The 25,142-nt window shown below is 33.1% G+C and overlaps 1 protein-coding gene across 1 annotated transcript in view; it reads left to right on the forward strand.

Annotated features, from left to right (window-relative positions):
• The window catches only part of FARSB (phenylalanyl-tRNA synthetase subunit beta), a 36,096-nt gene that overhangs the window by 8,477 nt on the left and 2,477 nt on the right, over window positions 1-25,142 (forward strand). The window contains exons 8-16 of the mRNA XM_034439414.3: window positions 443-513; window positions 1,005-1,066; window positions 1,154-1,205; window positions 2,812-2,873; window positions 8,853-9,060; window positions 9,456-9,536; window positions 10,858-10,950; window positions 11,806-11,923; window positions 14,782-14,934. Of these exons, the coding sequence (XP_034295305.2) occupies window positions 443-513; window positions 1,005-1,066; window positions 1,154-1,205; window positions 2,812-2,873; window positions 8,853-9,060; window positions 9,456-9,536; window positions 10,858-10,950; window positions 11,806-11,923; window positions 14,782-14,934 (900 nt within the window). The remainder of the gene's footprint in view (window positions 1-442; window positions 514-1,004; window positions 1,067-1,153; window positions 1,206-2,811; window positions 2,874-8,852; window positions 9,061-9,455; window positions 9,537-10,857; window positions 10,951-11,805; window positions 11,924-14,781; window positions 14,935-25,142) is intronic.

Genomic DNA, 25,142 nt, shown 5'->3' on the forward strand with positions numbered 1-25,142 from the left:
ATCGATTTCTTAGAAAAGCCATGATATTTATGCAAATTACCACCATATTATTACTACAAAATTATGGCAAATGTAGAACATTCCACTGACTATATTGTAACCTTCACTAGTAGTTTCAGCTGCAGGGCCTGGTTCCCAAAATAATGTAGGTGTAATCATGTCTATACATCTGGGTTTCAAAGTCTTCTCAAATATCCTGGTACAAAATTATGAACAGCTATAAACAAGGAGAAACAATAACCTACCGGACCTGCAAACTCTTGTTCATTTAAAGAAAGATCACTTGGATCTAAGCATGCATGTTTATTTTGCTGGTTGTTAGGTTTTCTAGTGCTGTAGTTCTAATTCCAGTATTCAATAGAAAGATCTGTAAACCTCAGTCTTTTAAATTCAAGAACACAAAAAATTGCATCTTCAATTCCAGTGTATTTCTGTTTTTTAGGAGAACATTCAAAAATTAGCCTCAAAACTAGAAATGTATTCGTTGAGTGTACAGCCACAGATCTTACCAAGGTAAATACCCTTGACCAGCAAAATGTTGAGCAAAGTTAATCTTGACCTACAGAAAAAAATTAAAACTGATCAGTGTTTGTTTTTAGAAATGTGACCTGCTTCAAAGCAAATATAAGGAGTAAGTTTGATGCTTTATAAAAGGATTTGAAAATGTTGGATCATAGCAATCAGTTGTAGGGTTATTTTTATGTCTGTAGAAATTAAAATGGATATAAATGTATATAATGTAATGAACTACTCAGAGTTTGGATCTTTTGTCAGCTTCATAGACATGCGGACACTTCATTTGTTAATTGGTTTAGTTAGTAATTTAGTTGCCCAGTTTTTCATGACATTTTTGGAAAATTAATAAAGTTTTTAAAGATTTCTTATGAACTGATATTGTAATTTTGTATTTAAAACATTCATTAATTTAATACGGTTACTTAAATTATAGTATTTAATAATTAAATATTTTAATTTAAGAAATAGGTATGCTTTCTGTGTTTCAGGCAAAAAATGTACTCGATATCCTGGTTACAATGTTCAGTGAATATTGCAATAAGCCATTCACGTGAGTTAGTCTGACTTTTCCTTTTATAACAGTATGCATGTTTGTTGTAGCCTCTGCTGTAATTGTGTGTTTTTGCTCTCTTTTAAGGGTTGAAGCAGTAGAAGTAACTTATCCTAATGGAAAAAGCTACATCTTTCCAGTGAGTATTATAAAAGCTAACATAAGAGTTTTTATATATTTTAGAATCAGAACACTTTTGGAAAGGAAAGCTAGTATATGTAATTTATTTATTTTTTATTTTTTGTCTTCTGAAAGTAACTCTGGACATTTGTCTTTATTACCCCTTCTGAATTCCATAGATCTTCCTTAGTGAATGGTATTATTACTATTTCCCACACTGTTCTATTTAATATATTAAAATATACTGGTTGCCCAAGGTATATTTTAAAGTGTTACTGTACCAAATGGGTAGAACTTTCCACTGCAGTGCATTTTCTAACTTCATATTCTATCTGAACTAAATTGCTTCACTCATGATTTACCAAAGCATGGGCATTGTCCTCAGGATGTTGATGCTATAGAATAGAATTAAGATTTTTTTTAAAAAAAATCAGAAGTAAGTGATAGTGGTAAAGAGCATCCTAGTGAATTAGAAAGTTCTGTGGAAAGAAACTCAGTTTGTCTTCTGGTAAATGAATGTTCTGTTTGGATTTCAAATTTGAATCATTTTTAATTTTGAATGCTCCATGTATTGAAGTGTAAATCAGTTGCCAGTATTGCAAGCGAGGCTATATTTTGGAAATGTTTTGAACTAAAAAAAAATAATGAAGTGTTCAAAAGAGCAGTTTTGCCTTTAAAAATGCTGTTTGGCACTCCAAACAGTTTATTTCAAATTCCAAATAGTTTTAATTTGAAAATTTTTGTTGATACCTATTGTTTTGTGATATTCTCCATCCACTGGAAGTCATTTAATAAAGAACTAAGTTCCCTATTGCATACCATTTTATAAATGCATCTAGCATATATTGGTAATATTTATGTTTTCCCAGGTTCAAAATGTTTGCTTATGTCTAATGTATGTATAAATTCTGTAAGAGTTTTTTTGTCTATATGTTAAAATAAATAATTACAATCCAAAGCATAGTTGAAATCTCAGATTTCTTATATTTTAACTATATAAGGAAGCAGACATTTTTCCCTCTCAGAGAACCTCTAATAGAGATATTCTTCTGATCTTTTGGAGAAGATCTTCCTGCAAAAAACAGAGTGGAAAAACAGAACACTGGATCTTGCATATATTGAAAGAAAAATAACACAATTCTTACCCAATGCAAAATATATAACATATAATATACTAACAAAGTACACATATTTTCAGTAACAGCAGGTTCCAGAACATGAATAACTCAATATTGCTCCAAATATTAGAAGGTGATTTGCCTGTCTATAACAAGTAGTTAGTTATATGGAGGAAGATGTTAATAAGTTCTTGACATTTCTCTGCCTGGCAATGCATACTGGAGAAACTTTTTAAAGCCTGGGATTGTTTATATTCATGTATAGCTATTTATTTTATGCATATCTGATGCTAATGTGTTAAATGATTGTTCATATGATGGATGGTTATGAAAAAATTGCTATCATATGTTTAGTCAGGAAGATTGATTACATTGTTTAATAATGATTACTACTAATATTTTAAAATAGTAAAACTCTCATTAGCAATACCTAGTTGAAAATTAAGTTTGTTCTAGAAGCAAGTCTAATGATATGAGAGCAATGATTCTTGTGTCATCATCTTTTAGGAGCTGCCCTATCGTCGTGAAAAGATAAAACCTGAAATAATTAACAAGAAGATAGGAATTAGGTATGTTCTTTTTCTTCAGAAAATGCATATAGAGTGCTATTTACGGCATCTGTGATAAGATTTTTGTGTGATTGGTTCTAGCCAATGGTAATTTTTATAAGAGCAGGCAAGACTGGTCATAATTCATTAGACATATATTATTTAACCAGACTTCTTGGTTTGTTCTACAAACTGTAATACTATTAAATCACAACTTAGTAAATGGGATAGCTTGCAAAGTAGTCTCTAGATTTGAGATCCTATTGTTAGCATGCTTAGAATAAAACTGGTGGCAACCCTAAAGATGTTCCAAGATGGCTCCAGGGTTGACACTGTTACTTGGAACCCTGACAACTGGCTTTGGTTGTGCATGTGGCATACTGATCAAAATGAAATGTTCAGTATTGTTCTTACCATGAGCAGAGAATGCTGCTTGTGGCATAAGTACAATTTAGGTTTGTGACACCTAATCTATAACTTATCTATTTAAAAAAATTCTATGACAAAGCCAGATTGCGAAAAGCATGATGGATAGCGAAGGCCCATCTATGAGGCCCATCTATACACTGAGATCATCTGGCAATGATCTCGGTGTATAGCTAGGACTATAAGGCAGATAAATGGTAAACAGCATGAATGAAATGAAAAAAGATCAATATATTGTGTATTTGTGACTGTGAGCAAAAGAAAACTGTTATAATACATCTGATTATAGACGGTCTGATTTTATAGAATTCAGTTGATAGAGACCTTAATAGAATCAAAAGTGTAAGTTTAAACATGAATAGAATGGTAGTATATCCCAGAAATAATTAATTGGTATCTAAGAATGTTGTGGCTAGTTTATAAACTTGGAAACTGATTTGTTAATGATAATTGTATGTTATACTCCACTAAATGGTGACAAGTAAAGAACCAGGTTTTTGAGGGGAAAAAATGCACAATATTCTGAAAGAATGTAATCCTGGGAACAAAATGATTAAATTAGATGACATGAATGAATATCTGTGACTGAAACAAGAGACCTAAATAAACGTTGGGACACTTGGTGAGTTTTTATTTAGAAAAGATCCATTTTGAATACATGATTTAAGCATCATTTTATTCATTTGTACATGTGGCAAGGAAAAGAATCTAAATTAAAATATATGATTGGTTTGTTTCTAATAAAATATGCATAGAATTAGTGAGAGATAAAAGTTGCACATAAGATCTAACATAGGAAAAACTAATTACTTTTAATGCCAAGAGAGGATCCTGAAGGGGAAAAAATGGACATTTTCTGGAAGAAAAAGTGAAACTTGTGAAAGTAAAAATAGAAGAATTACTGAAGAGAAAGTATGAAAGACAAAGAGAGAGAAAGAGTTCTCTATCAAAATAAATGGAGTTAACAAGAAAAAAGATTTGGCAGAATATATAAATGTAAATATATAAATGTAAATATAAAAATTCTAGCAGACCACAAGGTGTCACAAATTTCCTGCTAGTAAAAGCTAACAGGCTTTTAAGGCTTAGCCCAGGATCTTTCAAAGTTTGGTTCAAATTGACAAGAATGTCAAGGCTTTTAAATTGTGCAGAGATATAAAAATGATAGCACAAAAGCAAAAATTAAACCTGGTACGGTTCCAATTAGATAATTGTCTAGTTTTTTGCCAAATAACAGCCCTTAATCAGATTTTCCTTCTGATTTCAATTTTGTTAGATGTGCTTTTTTGTTTTTCTGGAAGTTCCAAACTTTAATTTGGGGCTAAAAAAGAATGATCTCAGCTTTCTCCTTCTCTCCTTCCTGGTACACAGCTTCTTGATCTTCTCCCATCCTCTGGAGATCTGCTTGCTGTCTTGCACAAGCACAAAGATTCTGCCTTTTAAAGAGGGAGGGATGTGAATTTTTGCTTTCTATGTGATAAAGATCATGCCTCATTCTTAGTCTATTGGAATTAGTTGCTGCTGGTGAGTGTGGGCAAGACTTTCCAACCTGTCCATTCATTAATATGATAAAATAAATATGCCTGAATTATCTGAACACAGATTTCAGTACAGAGTTTTTCAGGCACTCTATTATCAGATCTAATCCAGTAAACCTATTCTTTATCTTTATCACATATTTATTTACTGATTGATTGAAGTAAATAATCAGAAACCAAAAGAAAACATAAACACAAGATCATTGAAGTTTAGACATTTAAACTCAGCATTTTCTGTTAGCAATCATAATTGAGCATAATCTGGAAACTTTCATAGGAGTTTTGGTAGATTGGTCTGCTGCTACAAAGTGTTTAACCTATATTTAAGGCCAATCTATATATTAAATAAAGTAGAGGGAAATATTATCTGAATGCCAAATGTGCGACAATGGAAAACTCAGCAAGATTGCAAAACTATTACAATGGCTTCATTTAACCATGGACAGAGAGACCTGAGTATGGGATGTTACTGAATTCCAATATCTCTGAGAATTAGATGTTAAATTCATTAATATAAATCCTCTTGTATGTAAAATGGAAAGAACGTATACTATCAATGGCTCCTTAACAGTAGTAAAAGTTTCATTCTGTAGTCCAAGTCCAACTTCTCAATGAAGATAACCTGGACCAAGCATTCATCCCCTAAAGTAGTTTTAGTAGTATTTCAAGCAACTAATTCTCATGTGCACCTTATAGAAACATACCTTCATTAATGAAATCCATGTGGCATGGTTTTTATAAATTTCAACCGAATTGTTTATAAAATAAGTGTTTCTTTGTAGATGAAAAGTTGAGCACTATATAGCAAAAGCTTTAGCATCTTGAATTGAAACCATTTAATGACTGCAGTATCAGAATCAGTATCAGTATCAGGGACCCAGTGGCTCAGTGGAAGGAATTTGGTGGCTCAGTGGCTAAGACGCTGAGCTTGTCGATAGAAAGGTCAGCAGTTCAGTGGTTCGAATCCCTAGTGCCACGTAACGGGGTAAGCTCCTGTTACTTGTCCCAGCTTCTGCCAATGTAGCAGTTTGACAGCACATAAAAAATGCAAGTATAAAAATAGGGACCACCTTTGGTGGGAAGGTAACAGTGTTCCGTGTACCTTTGGTGTTGGGTCATGCCAGCCACATGACCATGGAGACGTCTTCAGACAGCCCTGGCTCTTCGGCTTTGAAACGGAGATGAGCACTGCTCTCTAGAGTCGGGAACGACTAGCACATATGTGCGAGGGGAACCTTTACCTTTACCTATCAGAATTATCATTAAAAACTAATGTATTTCAGTATAGATTGGAGGCCTTTCAGACAAGTATTTTAATTACTCATACCTCCTCTCTTTAATGTGCATTCAAAGAGCTATTAAAAGACAGTTCTTCAAGAGAGCATTTGGACAAAATTTAACTGATTGTCATCCTGTTTCAAACATAGCACTTAGGTTGTTGCGAGGATTGGTGATTGTTTTCCTTTTCTCCTGGCTTTAATCATAAACCTTGGTTTATTGTAAGATGCTTGGATCCTTTGGGAATTGAGTGGAATAAAAATTAAAGTAAATAAATAAAGGATTATAAATATTTAATAAATCATAAATCACAGTCAGCCAGAGTAAATGGTGATCTATATATGTGGCTGCCAGTTTCTTCCGTAAACTCTCTTTAGGAATGCAATGAACAATTGCCTAGAGAATTCTTCTTTGGCAGCTGGACTATTTTCCTGCCAGAAGATTTAAAATGATACATTGCTTAAAAGTTGATTGATCTGGTTTAAAACTGTCTTGCTCCTGAGCCAGCAACTTCACTTGGATCATTTAGTCAACACATTTATTTTAACGGGATTTGGCAGAGAGGATTTATTGTTAATATTTAATAAGCTAATTGGTTGTAAATTAACCAGCTTGGTCTTCCCTCTTTTTTGTAAACATTAAAATAGTTATAGATTGACTTCATTCATTGAGAATTCATTGCAAGAATTTTTGTCAACTTTTGAATTACATCATCTAAATTCCTAATGGGGTGTACTATATAATTAAAAACAAATTTTATCAAGAAGGTTTTAAGGACTAAGACAACCAGTTGTTCCACTTGATATGCTTTTAAAAGAACCTTTTTTTGCAGTAAGTTTTTTTATTTTATTCACTGTTAAAATATAAACTCAAAGAAAAAAAACAAGAACAAAGCAAAACTAAATAAGACATTAAAAAAAGAATGTAGGAAAAAGTAGCAGGGGTTAGTGGAATACATAGATTGTCCCTCCTAGTTGAATATTGATAAATATATTTCACATATAATAGTTTCCTCCCTTGCGACCCAAGCAATTTGACATGATATCTGTTTAATATATATAAACTTCAGAGCCCTCTGTTAACAATATATATTGTATGTCAGTCACAGAAAGTCAACAATGGCTTCTAATCTACCATAAACCACCACAATTGTTATCTCGGTCCATGTAGGATCAAACATTATTTGATTCTTAAGAATAAAGCTTTTCCTTAAATTTTTAATTTTAACCGAAATCTTTCCAAACAATTGGATCTCATTCATCAAAATCATAAGTTTCTGTTGTAGATATCTCCACAGCATTTGTTGTTCAAAAAAACCTTTTTCAGTTGGATATAAGTCCATTCCATTCCCAAATCTCTGTCTTCTTAAGAAAGTCCAGTTCATCACTCAGCAGTTCTGTCAATTCTAAGTCTTTAAAATCCATGCCACTTTCAACCTTCTCCAACAAGCCTGCTGTTTTCAAACAAACTTCTTGTCTTCAAATCCACCAGCAACACATTAAATTCCAAACTGTCCAATTGTGAATCTGCTTTAGATGCTGTTACTTGTCTCTGAGTATCATCTTTGGGTTGATTTAGAAGCACTGTTATTTTATCAAACTTTTAATCCAAATTTTCAATTTGAACTTGTAAGTTGAAAAGCATTTTTTTCTCAATGGCTTCCCAAAGTTCTTTGTCTTTAAGACGTGAAAGAGAATACCTTGGAAGATCTACAGGATGAAGAGGTAAAACAAACCTCATCTGATGCAGAAATATTAGAATATAAAGAAATTGGTAAAATTTTGGAAAAAAATTTAAAAATGTGGATTTTAAGATGGAGATGACAGTTAAAGTGGAAATAATTCAAGAATGTGATCTGGATAATGACTCCTTACAGTCATGCAATCTGTCATTTACAAAAGAGTTTGCTAAAGCCTCGAAGAACTCTTTCAGATGCACAAAGAATAAGTGAAGAGAAATAAATCCTATGAAACATCTGAGTAAATTAAAAATCAAGATTGTTAGAAACAAAGGAAGGAGTATAAAGCTAGTTTGTTTGACCAAAGTTAAAATAAGACATGCTTCTATGAAACTCTGGGAATCCTGTACATACTTTTTGTTAGGAGTAAGACTAAAATATTATTGATTTTCACATGAGTTGTGAAAAGAAGAGATACTTACATGTAACCTTATAGTCAGTGAAAAATCACTACGTTTGTACTTGTTAGGATGAAGACCGGAAAGCACTTCTTTAAATTTTTCTTTTCTCTTCTTTCCCCCCCCCCCTTTTTTTTTTGTTCTTGTACTTTCTATTCTCTCTTTTTCTTTCTAAGTTGAATTGGTATTATTGTATTATCTTATATCTTCTTTTAAAAAACAATTATTTTAAAAAACCCAACTTCTAGAACATATTACATAGTTTGGATTAATAGAAAAAACCCAAACCATTTATGCATCTGTTGGTGATTTTCTATTAGCTGTATATTAAGGTATAAATGGTATCTTGATTGGGAAGTGGAAAGCACTTTGTATACACTGAAAATGCCAGCATTCGAAAGCAACAGGGCAGTATATTTTTTATTAAAAAATCTAATGAACTTATACCTTGCTCAGCTTCATCAGGATTTGTATTGTATCTCTGATAATATTTATTTCATGTCCGGGCTTGATTTATGAGAGTACCTGGCTATGTTGAATTACAATGCTTGAAAGTTACTGATGAAAGTACATACTTTTTTCCAAAACATTCCTTAAAAATTACTTTTGTGTTTTGTTTTAGTGAGACACCATCAAGCCTTGCAAAGCTGCTTACTAGAATGTGTTTGAAGTCACACGTCATAGGGAATGGGAACAATATAGAAGTTGAAATCCCACCTACGAGAGCTGATATTATCCATGCATGTGATATCATAGAAGATGCAGCAATAGCGTATGGCTATAATAACATTCAGATGACGATTCCAAAAACGTACACCATAGCTAATCAAGTAAGATTGCACCCTTAAAGTAAACAGTCTGTATTGTCAATTAAAAGGCTAGAAGTATGCCAGAAGAGTTTGTAGAAGGAAACTGCCTAAGAATTAAAACATTTTCTGTCATATCTTGTAGCAAGGGGAGTTTACCATAGCAAAGATACAAAACAGATGCCTAACTGATCTGAGAAATTCAAAAGATCTGCAATGGATGGGCTTCCAGAAAGGCAAGGTTTAAACCTGGAGGCCGTATATTCAATCTCTAATTGGAACTGCATTTCCTCTGCAGAGACCAGATGTAACTGTTTGGTGTTATTCCATTCTTTTTTTTTTTAAAGGGTAAACTAACAGTGATTTCCATAAATATATGATATTCATTGAGCAGAAAGAACTTTTATTTTCTCTTCTAGTTTCCTCTCAATAAACTCACAGAACTTCTGAGGCAAGATTTGGCCGCTGCAGGATTTACTGAAGCCCTCACTTTTGCTCTGGTATGTGTATAATAGATTCTGTTTCTTGAAAATAAGATTTCATGAGAGGGTACTGCATCCTAAAAAGAGATAGACTATAGAAGCACTCCACAATTGTGAAGCCTTGATTTTTTTAATATTTCCAGTATATATTTCATATATGATGCTACACTAATAGTAAAATGTGATTGTTGCAGTGATTTATTTTGTCTTCACTAATTAGAGCACAAGAAGGAATCATAGTATTCCTATTTTGTGAGGAATGCTGTTGATAAAGACGCAAACTAGCTTCAGCATGTTCGAAGAATGAGAGTTAGTTTTCTTGCACTATTTTCAACATCTGAAAATTCAAACTACAGTGACTGTTCAATTGCTACCTTTATTAAAAAAAGAAGAGTTTCAAACCACCTTCAGTGTCTTTATTTGTAATGTAAATACTAATATGTATGTCAGCAGACATCAGTAGATTAAAGTAGGGGTCTCCTATCTTGGCAACTTTAAGACTTGTGAACCTGTGGGAGTTGAAGTTCACAAGTCTTAAAGTTACCAAGGTTGGAGACCGCTGGATTAAATGAGTCACTTGCTGAGTATTCAGAATGATGAAAGCCTCTTTGCAAGAGCTAGCAGCCTCACTTGCTTTGAACAAAGCATATGGCTTTTTTGAAGAAACTTCAAGAAGACTATAGTAATAAACTGCTAAGTTTAATTTAAGTTTCAGCACTGAAACAGCCACAGTTGTCCTGATAGACTTATTGCTTATTGACAGTAACATAGTTCCAGATAATTCATCTGGGGATAAGAAATGGAAGATAAAGTTTTACAACTCCTTTCAGATAGGTATTTTGCAGCATGTGGTGTGCATGTAATATACCTCTCTTCAACTTATTAAAGCCTATCATTTTACATAACTGCTGAGTTGTTTTATAAGCTGATCCTGACAATCTCTGCATGCATGCACACGCAGAATCCTAATGGAGGTTTGAGGTTCCAATTTTTAGTGGCTTTGCTCCTACTTGAATGGTGCTGAAAGAGTTTTGTAATAGCCCAGCGGCATTGGTAATGTGGTCCCATATCTTTTCAGCAATGTTTCAAATTAATTTTTTTTTAAGTCTAAAGTGTTATAAAAATTGTTATTGCTTAAACAATGATAATTAAAATCCTGAAGGGCATAATTATAGCAATAAAATATTACTAAATTAGGTATTACCGTAACATGAAAACTAACTCATTGTTGGGGATTGGGCCTTCTTTCTTTTCTTTTTTAGTCTTTTAAATCTACTTCTTGCAGTTAAATTGTAATTTAACATGATTAAATACATTGACTTCCTATATCCTTATACAGTGTTCCCAAGAAGACATCGCTAGTAAATTGGGGATTGATATTTCTGCAACAAAAGCTGTACATATAGCCAATCCCAAAACAGCTGAATTTCAGGTGAGGGCTACAAGAATTTCAGTATGAATCTGAAAAAAATTGTTGCAATCCTATCCATAAAATAGCTTGCTGGAGGACCTCCAAGGAATCATACCTGTCTGGGAGGGTACATCTGTAACATTAGTCCCCCCCCCCCCCGCTTACTTTTGTGAAGTTCCAAAGTTAGGAAATTACCATCAGCAATGTTTGTGTCAGCAGTTGTAGATTCTCAAAATGGGACTATTTTGAGGAAGGTTCCAGTTTTGGAACCAGAATTCCTATAAATCTCAGAACATTCAGCTTTATCAGGTTGGGTCTTTTCTGAAGCCAGCATAGCTAAAACCATCTTGAAAAAAACCCACTCAAATTATATTAGAGTGTAATACCCATACATAATATGCCTGGCCGGTGGGCAAGATTGTGAATGAGACAATACATTCACCTTCATATTCTTCTCAACTTTATTTATTGATTTTCTAAAGTAGAAACTATTAACATGCCAACTTTTGTTCAGTACTTTTATAGTTCTCACTTGTCAAGGAAAAAATATTTTATAATATTTAATTTTATCCATATTTCAGTTTATTTAATACGAGCCATATTGTTAATGCTGAGCTTTGTTGACAAATAATAAAGAATGAGAATAGCTGCTGCATCAGGGAGAAATATGGAATAAGCATTTATGGTGAATTATGTAGATATTTATTAGATTATTAGCCTGCTTTTAAGTTAACCAAAATACTAAAAAACAGCCTACTTATTTAATACTCTTTCCTCCTGTTTCCCCAACAACAACCATGTGAAAACCCATTCTATGCTGGCAGCTTTTCTCTTCAGGGAAGTATAATTTATCAAGCTCCTTATGTGTCCTTATAGGTAGCACGGACTACACTGTTGCCTGGACTCTTGAAAACTGTTACAGCTAATAAAAAGATGCCTTTACCTCTGAAACTCTTTGAAATTTCTGATATTGTAGTGAAAGATTCCACCATGGGTAAGAAAATGTTCATTAGTGTAAATATAAGGGATGTAAGTCATTTCATTATAACTGAGGCATCCATAGTAGAAGATTGTGGTATCCTTACTAGACCTGATTCTTCTCTTTCTATGCTCGCATATGATTATGTTCAGTTTATGCCGCCCCAGAATAGGGCTTTTTTTTTAGCAACTGATATATGCAAAGTGAATAGCCCTGGTGGATCTCAAACATCCTTGCCAGTTTTGGATCCAAAAAATATACCTCTAATTTCTGTTAAAATATATTCCTTTAAACTTTTTCTCTTTTTTCCCATTTCAAGAAACTTAGACAATGTAGGATTTTTAGCCTGGATTATGTTATGCTAAATAGCAATAGCACTTAGATTTATGTACCACTTCACAGTGCTTTACAGCCCTCTCTAAGCCATTTACAGTGTCATGCTTTACTGAATAATCTCAGCTCTCTGGATTCACGCAAACTAAGCAGTAGTGGGTTTCAATTTTGGTCACTACTGGTTCGCTCATGGGCGCGCACACACACGCGTGACACTTCTGCACATGCACAGAGACGTCCAGGTGGGTGGGCAGAGCCTCCCGCCGCCACCGCTGCTATCGGTTCGCCCACTCCGGGGTGAACCCACCACTGAAACTAAGCTGGGTTAATAAAAAATTAATTTGTGGAAAAATGTTAAAGAGCCGAGGTGGCGCAGTGATTAGAATGCAGTCCTGCAAGCTACTTTTGCTGACTGCCGGCTGCCAGCAGTTTCAGCAGTTCAAATCTCACCAGGCTCAAGGTTGACTAAGTCTTCCATCCTTCCCAGGTGGGTAAAATGAGGATCCAGATTGTTGGGGGCAAGAGGCTGACTCTGTAAACCACTTAGAGAGGGATGTAAAGCACTGTGAAGTGGTACATAAATCTAAGTGCTATTGCTATTGTATTAACTGATTGTTTTGAGATCCTTTGTTACAATACTGTATTATGAAAAAACTTGTTTTTAAATGTATATTCTAAAATCCTCTAAAGGCATTGCTTCTGCTTTTGAAAATCATAAAGCTAAGACATTTGTTAGCCATCACAGTTTTATTAATTAGCATACTTAATAGAATCCAAACTATGTTGCCAAATGTTTTCACCAGTGCTTACTTTTGGCTAAATTTATTTATTGGCCGTTGTATTTGGTCAGTACTGTTTAACACTGTGTAAACATTTGTCAGTTGGATTATAAATATTTTTCATTAATAGATAGTTCTAAACACACCACAATAATATGTGTAATTTGAGTGTGTGTCCATTGCATAGTAACAATGGAGTAGAATGTTCAGCTTGAATTACAGTACAATATATGAATATATGATAGTGAACCATCTCCTGATGATGTCACTATTGAAATGGACATTTTGGAGAACAAGCACCAGACAACAGAAACATTGAACAGAGAAATGTTTTTGCAGGCATTTATTAGTTGTTTCATGAGTTATCAGTGTGTAGGTATTGCTGCTAAAGTACTGATAACAATACTGTATGAAAGATAAATTTTCTAAATATGTTTTAATATTTTTTGCTGCCAGGGGGCAGCATATACTAGTATTTCATGTTACATTCTCTTGGTTTGTTCCAAAGAGCCCCCACTGATTACCTTCCTTGTAAACTGAATGGAATGGGTTTTTCAGACAGCACTTTGAACTCTCTACAATAGATCTGTAATTTTTCCTAACATCTTGGCTTCTTCATTTTAAAACAGAAACAAAAGCAGGAAAATTGTTTTATGGAATGATGCAATAAATTTCTTTCTATTTTGCAAAAAAAACAAAAACAAAACCCACTAAGTATATCTAAGAAAATTTTGCCTGGGTTTGGCAACAATTTTTTTATATGGTCTGTAGTAAATGAATTTCATATTGCTATTTTTATTTCTAATTTCATTTTTTTGACCATATTTTCCAGTTAAAAGGCATTCAACATATAAACCATATGGGACCATAGTTTATCACAGTGATATAAAATGTTTATTTGCCCACAACCATATCTGGCTTTTTAGTAGTATATTAAGTTGCCAAAAACTTGTGAAAGCACAAACCTAAAAAAAATTATATGATATAGTTGAATATGATTACATTTAGTTCTAATAAATACAATTAATATTAGTAAATTCATTCTAAATTTTCACTCAAAATAAAATTACAATTTAATGATAAATTTTGGAAGTCTTTGGATGTTTGAGAACTACAGAAGCCTCGGGACTTCAGGTTGTTTATCTCTGATTTATTGCAATCTGTTTAAAGAAGAATAAGTTATAACAAGCTTTCCCCTCCCATCTCTTCTTGCACGGCATGGGAAATCCAGGCAAACAGAAGGTCTCCGAGCCTAAAACTGCAACTTTTCCCCATATGTTTAATTCTGGTTTGGTGTATTAGGATAATACATACAGCTTTTAAAAATTAGTATGTCAGCAAGATGACTTTGTTAAAACCTGGCTGTTAAGGGGGGGGGTGGTATTAATCTTGTGATCCTCTGAATTAATACCAATCAGTTACAAGTTTATGTTGCTTTAAGGTTAGTTTCTGAAAAAATGTATATGTTGCATATTCTTCTTTACTTACCATTCAACCCTCAAGCAACTCATTGATGGCTAACTGCTGGACATACATGTACGGATGTATCATGCTGAGAAAGATGATAAGGCAGCTGGGCATATTTATTGGTAGTTAGCTATCAGGAAAGATAAGCCAAATAGTCGCCCATCAAAGCTATGAATTTCTACCCATGGTTTTGTTAAACACTGATACCTGATAGGATTGAAACAAATATGGTCTTTAAAGTGCAGTTTTTACAAAGTTGTTGATTTTTTCTTTTGTTTCTTTTTCCATCTTTAGATGTAGGTGCAAAAAACCATAGGCATCTTTGTGCTATCTATTATAACAGAAACCCTGGGTTTGAGATTATTCATGGGTTGCTGGATAGAATCATGCAGCTCCTGGAAATCCGTCCAAGTAAAGAGAATGGATATTATATTAAAGCAGCTGAAGGTAAGCCAATATTTGAAAATGCATTTGGATGTTCTTGTACATCTGTATTAAATAAAATGTCCATCTCTTAATGACTTAAAATTTGAATCCATTGTTCTGTGGCTTAGGGTTGTTAATTGCTTAAGTTTCACTGTCTTCACAAATACTGTAACTGGTTTCTTTATTCTCATAAAATCTTCAGCCTGAAGACATGACAGAATGTAATATAGTGGTGTTCTGTAGAAAGGGGGGGCATTTTAGTAAGGTCTTTTAAGCTTTTGCAAGCCAATATGCAGTTTTATTGTTTCAATGAATAACCATGCTAAAATATAGCTTTCTTGTATTTTATTTTAAAAGTGTTGATCCCTGCTTTTCTCATTTAGTGTTAGATATTTATAGAAGATAGTTCTCTTCTGCTCTGAACATACAGTATGAGGAATGAATGTGCGGTGGATCTTAACTTTCAGATAGCTATTGGTTTTATTTAAAAAAGGACAGAGTTTTGCTTTAATCAAGGATATGCTTTATCTATGACCATTATTTTCAACAAAAGTTATATAAGTTTGGCAAATGCATGATTATGCTTTAAATGTGCATAATAATGTATTTGTGAACAATTCTGTAATTCAGGCAGATTGTGTATTACATCAGATTACAGACTTTAGTTTAAGAAGCCATGAAATATTGTCCATCTTGAATGGACAATTATCTTCTTAAGATCTATATAATTTACTTCCCATAATTAGATAGAGAAACAAAATTACTTTTATACTTTCATTCAGACTCCATATAGTTTAATCATGGCTTGCCATTGGTTTCACTAATATCTAAATATTAATAATGTTAATCTCATGTTCATAAACTGTTTTGTCTTTAAAGTATAGCAGTTTCTTCAGAACAATAGCAGATGCTTAAAAATATAGGTGAAATGTTGATCTCCTTAAAATTAAATTAAAATTTTATAGCCCTGATAATCAGGCATAATTCAAGGTAGAACATTGCTTGTACAAATATCTAGGGCAATGAGGTAAATACATTTCTCCAATAAAGCTTTCCTTATAGAAACACAAATGCCAATGAGCAGTAATCATATTTTAGTCCTATTGAAATCAGTTAGTCATTACTAAAGCATGACTTTCTAAATTTGGACCTAGTTCTGAGCAGTTAAATATTTACAAATTCTTAACCATCTTACAGATTCTCCTTGTGTTCTGAATATCCGAAGCCTATATGTCATCTTTAAATTTGGTGCAATTTTCCTATTCCACCCAGATATGGAATAGAATAGAATATAGAGATATTATAGCAGGCTACTTTTTTTTCCTTGAAAGTATGAATTACTTGCTTGTATAGATTTTCAATCCTATCTCTTTTGAGTGATACTGTATGTTCTCTTCTAGCAGATATGGAAATGTGAGTTCTGTGTTCTAGAATCTAGACCCAGAAAACAATTTGAAGGAACACATGATACAATTCTATTCCTGAAATTAAGTAAATTTATGCTTCTTATCTGCTGGGATAAGAGATCTTGTCAGACAAATGTGCAAGCTTCTGTGCTCCTGAGAAAAAGTACAAAGTTCAGCAGATTGTTTCTGCTCTGAATTTTCTTTAGAAGGACTCTAGCTCAAAGGGAAAATATATTTTGTTGCTTCTAGTGAAAGAGGTTTTGCTTCATTGGAGCATGAAATCTCAGAGATTTGCTACAAAATTAGATAGGTCAATAATCGGAGATGCTATTATATGTTGTTAAATTGGTCCAAAGTGAAATTAACAGTCATAGGGCCACTTTTTCAATTTTACTAGACTAAGTTTAAAATAGTTTTCAAGTTTGCAATATAGCTGTAAAGAATTAAAAGTATATGTGCCATCACCCAAAGACTGTAGTGCAATAGTTGTATATCCAGTGGTCTGTATCACCCTATTCATTGATACTTCCATTTATTTTTTGTGTGCAAAGACTTATAATTCTAATCTATTTCTTTCATTTACCACTGTATTTCTTCTTCCAAGATAATAAAATATTAATTCAACATTATTTACTTTTATGGGAGCAGGAAAGCATTAACTACTGATTTAAAATGTTTTCTGTGAAATAGACTTTTTCATGCTTCAGTGCAGAAAATATCAATGTTGTCTGCCCCACAGTTTTTTATAAAATGTTTATTTTAAAAGACATATTTAAATATAGAGATGTGTTGATATTGACCGTGAATAGTTTACAGATAGTAAAAACAATAGAAACTGTTTATAAATTTTCAGCATAGTATGTCTTAGGCATATTATTTACATGCCTGGGAGAAGGACGGTATACTAAATAAATAAATAATAAATAAATAAATAAATAAATAAATAAATAAATAAATAAATAAATAAATAAATATTATTTACATACTTTTCTGCCTTTGGATTTATATGTGACATTTTACCAGTGAATTAACTTTTCAATTCATATAAGAATGATCAGAACCTGTTTGAGTTTAAAAATAGAGTTACAAATCATGAATCCCGTTTCACATTTCCTTGTTTATTAACCTTAAATTTGAAAAATTAAATATTCCACGCTGGTATGAACTAAATGAGAGTTGATTTCAAAAGCAATTCTTATCACAGGAAGTGAAACAAAAAGAAAAAAAATGTTTCTCCTCCTACTTAAAGATATATTCTAAGTTGTATTTGTTACATTATTCTAGGTTTTTTAAAGGAAAATATGATTAAATTGATTTAATAAAAAATAATATTCTTGAATTCCTTTAGATATATCCAGGAAGGTATTATTATATTTTCTGATTAACTTTGCAGTAAGTGCTTAACAGTAACAGAGTTGGAAGGGATCTTGGAGGTCATCTAGTCACCCCGTGTAAACAACCATTTTGCAGGATTTTTTTTTTATCTACTTGTAAATTAACTGAGATGAAAATACCTGTTTCAAATATTAAGTTTGTTTTCTTTGGGGAGAAATGGCTTAAAATGCTGTTGCTGCTGCTTTGCTCTTTCTGGCCTCTATTAATCTAAAGTCTAGTGTGTGTATTATCATGAATGAAAAACAGCTCTCAAGGCTGCAAGATACATTTTACGGTAATGTAATGAGATTTTCAATGTCATTTGGGACAGCCCACTGGTCAGAGTGACTGATGGATTTCCTCTGAGTTCTTGATAAAGGTAATGAAAAGTATACCCAGGAGCAGCCATTCTTACCTGAGTGATTTCTCAGTCTAATAAATCATCAGTTTGGTCAATTGATTTAAGATAATGAAGATTCAACCCAGGCTTGGCTTTTTGAATTATTGTTATCTTTACAACAGCCCTCCCAAGCTGCTTTTGTCAGATCTGTTAGGACTTAAACATATTATGGTGTTAATATTCCTTTAAATAGAACTATGATATATTTCCAGGAAATGGTAGATTTTAAATTGGCAGGTCCATGCTTAAGTTTAGATTGCAAATCCTGGGATTGTTGACATGACTAGTTGCTGACAATAGTTGCATTCTGCCATTTTCCTTTTGAAATATTTGGAAAGGAAAAATTATTAAAGTATGTCAAATGTGGAACTATTTTTTTAAAAAAAATCATGCTGTAGTTATAAAAACGAGGGAAGAAAGAAACCAAAATTTGAAACACTTGTATTTGATTTGTCACACTCTAATCTACAGTAAGTAATGGTTTTTGTGTTACAGATGTGCTGCAGACTGCTTTGGTCAGGCTTTGTACAACCTAAATAAGTTCATATTTTTTAAAACTCAATTGCAGAATAACATCTAATATTTTTTAAAGCTTAAGGAATGAATTGCTGAATTTTCATTCTTACTTCAGACAAAGTAACTTGAGTCACAGGAATAATTACAAGCTATGATCCAGAAGTATTAAGTTAAGAGTTTAAATATAATGTTGGGAGAGTTACCTTCCCATTGACTCCTATTTTCTCTCCTAATATAAATAGAAATCTATTTAGGATATGATACTGATTAGGTCCATGTAATTAGTATTAACTAGTTACTGGAGATCAGGGGTGAAATGCTCCCGGATCGGAGCGGATCGCCCAATCCGGTAGCGATCTTGGCCGGTGGTTTGGCGATCCAGTATCAACGTACCAACGATGGAGCATAGCTCTGCCCACCCGGCCAGGTGTCATTACTTCCTGGTTGTAACCAGGAAGTAATGTGTTTTTTGTGCATGCGCAAAAGATCTGCGCGTGCCTGTGACGCGTGCACTTCCGAAAGATAAGTAGATTTTACCCCTGCTGGAGATGCATGCTTAGTGCATCAAATCTGATTATTATAAATATTTCTATGCTGGTCTGATTAGTACCAAAATAGAAACCACCTAGAAATCTTAAATGTGCCAGTATTGAGTCATATCTTGGAAAAAAGTTGGGGTGGAAATATATTATTAATCCATGGAAAGGATACAATAAAGATTTGTTAAAAAAATATTAGCATGCTAAGCTTTGTATGAAAAGGTGCAAGTACGAAAAGGTTCAAGTATGTTTCTTCCTGGATTTATTTAATACCCAGTGTTTTATTTAATTCTCTCATTAAAGATAATTCAAAATATTTCATAAAAAATAAAACATGTTCAACATTACATTGCATCAAAAATTTTACTGTGGTGTTTTTAGATGTTAAGTCATGTTAATGTGCCACTATAATATCTCCCATTTGAAGTAAAAGTACAAGTAAAAGTGTGAGAATTAATGATAACTTTAAAAAAATATCCTCCTTTTGTTACTCTCAAGTGACAAGCAATCACTGGAAATCTGAAACAGTATCTGTGAAACTTCTCTTTTGGCCTTTATGTCACTGGAAATCTTGGTATAGCTACTGTTTCATAATTACTTCATACAGACCTTTACAGTAGCATAATGTTGAATCTTTTGGAAAAATTCCACAATTGTTTCAGACTTTTTCCTTATACAGGTTACATTGAGATATATTTGATTGTGAGAGCATATTTGCTTGTTCATAATTCCCTCTGTTTTTCCAACAATAAAAACAACATTAAATTATAATTATTATGCCTCCAACTCTTAGAATTCTAGAAAACCAGATAAAAGACACTAATGATGGTTATAATTTAGCCCAAATAAAGTCCAAATAAATAAATAAAAATAAAATAAAATAATAATAATAATTGAAAAAAATAAAAATAAAAAAATAAAAAATAAATAAAGTCCAAATAAAGCTACTAGTTGGTAGTCAATATTTTTGGCTATTTTAAAACTTTAGTTCATTCTGTTAGTTGCTAGTTCCATTAACTAACTTTCAAACAATAAGGGTAAAGGACCTATTTCCAGAGCTAATGTTTCTCATTCTATGTGGTCTTTAGACCAAATAAAAATACCAGCCATCTTTTAGGTGAAGAAATATTGATTTACATGTTTTTTAAAGTGATACTTATCATGTCACTTCCTAATTGACCAGATTATCGTTAAATAGCAGGAAAACTGCCAACCATGAGTAAGTTGACTACCTGGGGTTTCTGTGTTCATAGAACTCAATACAGTAAGAGCTTAGACTACCGCGAGAATTGGCAGACTACAGTGCTTAAAATATCTTCCTTCCTTCCTCTCTTTTTTTTCTTTTTCCATGTTGAGAAATGAGCTTTTTTATAAGAACAGAAAATCTGACCTCCAAAAATTCTGGAGAATTATTTATAGAATTAGAGATACTTTCTGTTCTTTACCTCCTCCATGTGTGGATTACATAAAGTTTTGATTTGCAGAGTGAAATGGATTATTCATCATATAAACTCTTATAAAGGAATAAAGGAATGTGAACATATCCTATTTTTTTAAAAAAGCGACTCTGAATTGGTTCCAATTCCACTTTTTAGAAACTAACACATTATGGTATATACCGTGTTTCCCTGAAAATAAGACCCTGTCTTATATTTTTTTTTTGAACCCCGGAATAAGTGCTTGGTCTTATTTTCGGGAATGTCTTATTATTTTGGGACGTGTGGAGCAAGGCGGGGCTCCTCTTGCCATCTTACCTGATTTCCAGCTCTGTCTCCCTAATCCTAACCAGAGGAAATGGCGAAGACCAGCTGCGCATGTGTTTAAATATTTTCAGGAAGGGCTTATTTTTTGGGGGGGAGCTTATTTTAGCGCACACACTCAAAAGCCCGATTGGGCTTATTATCAGGGGATGTCTTATTTTAGGGGAAACAGGGTAGATAACAGAGAGTTGTCTATCATATAGGTATTTTATCATAAAATATATCCTTTATCAAGTCTTCTGCCATCCATAACCCACGTTGAATAGTTTACAATTTATGGATGTGTAGTATGTCAGATTCAAGGCAGAAGAGGTGCTGCTCCAGAAGGTTTGTAGGTATGCATGCTCTCTCCTTCTTGGCACTTAATTACAATTTTGCATTTTCCTAAGCCCGTAAGGTGGCAGTGTGATCCCTGAGGAGGGAAATATTTGAGGTAAAGAGATGCTAACAGGGTACAGTAGAAAGCTTGGGGTTAGGTGGGGTTGTTGATGGTGCCTCATCTCAGACATATATTTTCTTCAGATTGGGTGCCTATCAGATGAGCACCTTTGCAAGCACCCCCTCTCTCAAACCACCTTTTTGTTGCTTTAAATCCAAACAATTGCATACAGAGTCTAAGATCAGTAACTGATTCCCCCCACACACACATCCCATTTGTGTCAATGACACTGTTTAAGGTGCTTCCAGGGTGAAAGGAATATTTGGTGACATCACCGTTGCCTGGTGCTCCTTTCATGTTCCCGTCAAGGACCTGAAATGAACGACGGGAGGAGTTCACTCCACCATGCAGCAGTACTCGGGTCTCAAGTTGTGGGCTTGCTAACTGCCAACCCAGTGTCCTAACCATGTGAGCCACCGCACTCCTTGTAACTGATTTCATAGTAGTTAAAAACTTTGACCTATAAATATTTATATTGTCATTTTAAAATTTAGATTTCTGTCTATATTCTTTTGCATAAAGCAAGGATACAGTATAGAAGTTGTGGCTCAGTATTATATACAATTAGCCATGCTAGCAAGAACTGCTGGGGTTCAATGAGCAGCCGCAGATGGAAGCTAAATTAGTTCTTGCCCTGATTGTATAACCTAGAATGAAAAAGGGCATCATCGGCAGATGATAGAGCGTCATATTGGAAGATCACTCTTTGAGGGAGATGGGCAGTTTAGAAATATGAAATAGAAATAAATGAAAAGAAATAGTCTGGAAAACCAGACTCCAAGTTTAGTTTCTGGTCTGTTTCTCTTATATTTTACAATATTTGTAACTGTTGTTCGATCTGCTTTACATTTTGCATGAAATTACCACTGGAAAATTATATCCTGCTGTAGAAAGGTATTAGCCAGCTGATGTAAACACTAATGTGTATTAAGCTTTATTTTATTAATAACATACTTCATTACAAAAGTTATGAAAGCGAAATGTTTCCTCTTAATGGGAATTCAGACCCCCTGATTCTGAAGTGGACTAGGTAATTATACCTTTTCATCTGCATGCCTATCCAGAATCCACACCTGTTCCCACTGATTCCAAATATACAGTAAAAGAAAGTTTTCTTTTTGATCTTCAAAAAAGGGATGAGAGGCACTTGTTGAATTAGGGGATTAGTTTACATGTATTAAGAACTTTAGTGGCTGTTAACTGTTTCTCTTCCAGTAGTTTCCTTACACAGATCAGTTTACTTGTTCGCATTTGTTTTGTAAACAGTAAACTTCTTTTTCTTCTTATCCTTTCATATGGGATGTGTGTTACAGATGTTAGGGAATAGAGGAGAATAGATAACCTTCCATAAACTCAGAAAAATAATTCTTTATACTGCCTAGAAAAGATATTAATTTTTTTCAGGCCTGATGAAATCAGTCTTGATGTGATTTACGAATGCATCATGTTTCTGATCAACTAATTTTTTTCCATTTCATGTTAAGATAATAAACATTAACTCTTGGAATATTTGGACTGAGCCTTTAATAATCATGCTGGCTAGCATAGTTCCTTTTTCTTAATTATTGAAGCCCAACATCTAATTTTTGTTTACTTATTGTTTTCAAGCTATGAGTTGAATCAGTATAGTCTTTAAAGCTGATGCTAACTCTGATCCTATATCATTTCGTTAATCTTTTCACTCCAAATATGGAAAGGAGATTGATAGAGAAAAGAAGCTATGTATAGACTATTTGACAATAAAGCACACTGAGAATTCAACAAGCTCTTTGAAGGTCAATTAAGCAGAAAATAGGCTAAAGACCAGGTTTTCCATTGGATTAGTGACCAAAGAAGATGCCCTGAATAATCAAAGCAGTCTTGGCGTTAGAACACAAAGACAATTATCAGTTCTTAGGGACATAAGTTTAATAACAGAATTCTTTGAACCTCAAAGCATTTCAGAAATCTTTTTCTTACTATGGATCATTGATTTTAGTTTATTTGGATGTTATAGGGTTTAAAAAGTTTTAGAGCTGCCATTTTCAGAAGGCAAGTATGTTTATCTAAAGACTTTGGAGTTCATGCTTTATCTTTCTTAATTATCTTTTACAGCACTCATATACTTTCAAATTCAGTCTCCTTTTGGATTCCTTGAGGCATTTAAGTTTAAAAGCATGTAATAAATTCTTAATTTTATGGGCTTTAAAGTAGAGGTTTAACATGTGTGTTTTTATATGATTCCATCTTTTTCTGCATCATATAATACAATTTTGATCTATTAGATATGCTTGCCAATACATCTTACTCTGTAGTTTGGTGATTCTCAGCCTTAGGCCCCCAGATTTGACTATTAGGACAGAACCCCTGTGAACCAAAACAAAAAACAAAAAAAAACAAAAAACCAGTAGTTAGCAGGAAAAGGCTTGATATAGTTTGCTAATTTTTTTACCATGGAAAATAACATTTTATGTGTACTAATTCATAGGAAGCCTTTTTGCATGTTTTTTATTACTGTGGAAGATAACAATTTATGTACACTAGTTCATGGGGAACTTTCTTATAACAGGAACTGACATATTTGCTGACCCTAACTACAAAATTGGACTTGAATCTAATATGCATTCACACAGAATTAAATTCCAATTAATATATTGAAAACATGTATGGTCAGATGTCTGCTATGACCTAGTTAAGATCCATTGGGCTGAAGTTTTTCTTTCACATAAGCTATTCTTATCTTTGCATTTGAAAATGACATCTTTCAGGATTAATAAAATCTAGTTTCATTAAGGAACATTCTTTAAAGCAGTGGGAATTTTACTTCATATAATTTTAACAGAAATTTTATGCATATTATTGGTCCTTAAAACAACTCAAGCATATTGCTATCATACTACAGAAGTGGCAAGTATAATATGCCAATGCATTCTGGGTATCATGCATTTTTTACTTGTTGTAAATCTCCTAAAAAATGATAAATTAATAAATTAGAAGATTGTTACCTGTGAGAAATAACACTCTGCGTACCCATTTTGATTAATTCCTATTTGCATATTAATTTTTAGGTCAGTCTATTAGCATACATCTTCTGTTGTGAACAGAGTAATACTTTTGCTGAGAAATTAGCCTTCCATGGTAGTTTAGTTCATACAAAACTAATTGTTTTGTAATTTGTAAATTTTAATTGTTCTTTGTAGAGTGGTAGAGACCTAAGAGGATACTGCAATCTAACTTTTAAATAATCGTAGCTAGGGTATGAATAGAGATTCCTCTGGCCTGCATGGCCCAGTATAAGTACTTTTAAAGTAATATTTTTCCAACTCTGTCCATGGGCATGTTTGCAAGCGAACAAGTGATTTAATAGTGACCATTATGATACTATATATTGACATTATTTCTTTCAGTTCTGTATTGTTTTTTCTTGTGGCAGAATCCATAAATCTAAATAAAGCGGTGTTGCTGTAATTCAGCTTCTCACATCATCCTGTTTTCACAGGTACACGTTTTCAAGACAACTGAAGACACTATGAGATTAGCTTGAGATAATTTATGGAAATGTTTTCTAATACAGTAGCGGATTCTTTTTTTTTAAATGCTTCTTAGAGCACTTGCATTAATTAGCTATATTTAATATTAATGATTTTAGAAGTACTTCTTCTAGTGAACTTTTGAGGATTATTTTATTGTCCTCCCCACCTTTGCCTTGTGCATAACTTTACAATGTAATACAACTGAAAAATCTCAGATGTGGCAATATGTGCCTAGTAATAAGTTTATTTACAAATCCAATGTGAGATAGAGAGATACAAACAG

Source organism: Pantherophis guttatus, chromosome 6 (assembly GCF_059756535.1).
Source record: "Pantherophis guttatus breed Tessera chromosome 6, ASM5975653v1, whole genome shotgun sequence".
Taxonomy (NCBI): Eukaryota; Metazoa; Chordata; class Lepidosauria; order Squamata; family Colubridae; genus Pantherophis; species Pantherophis guttatus.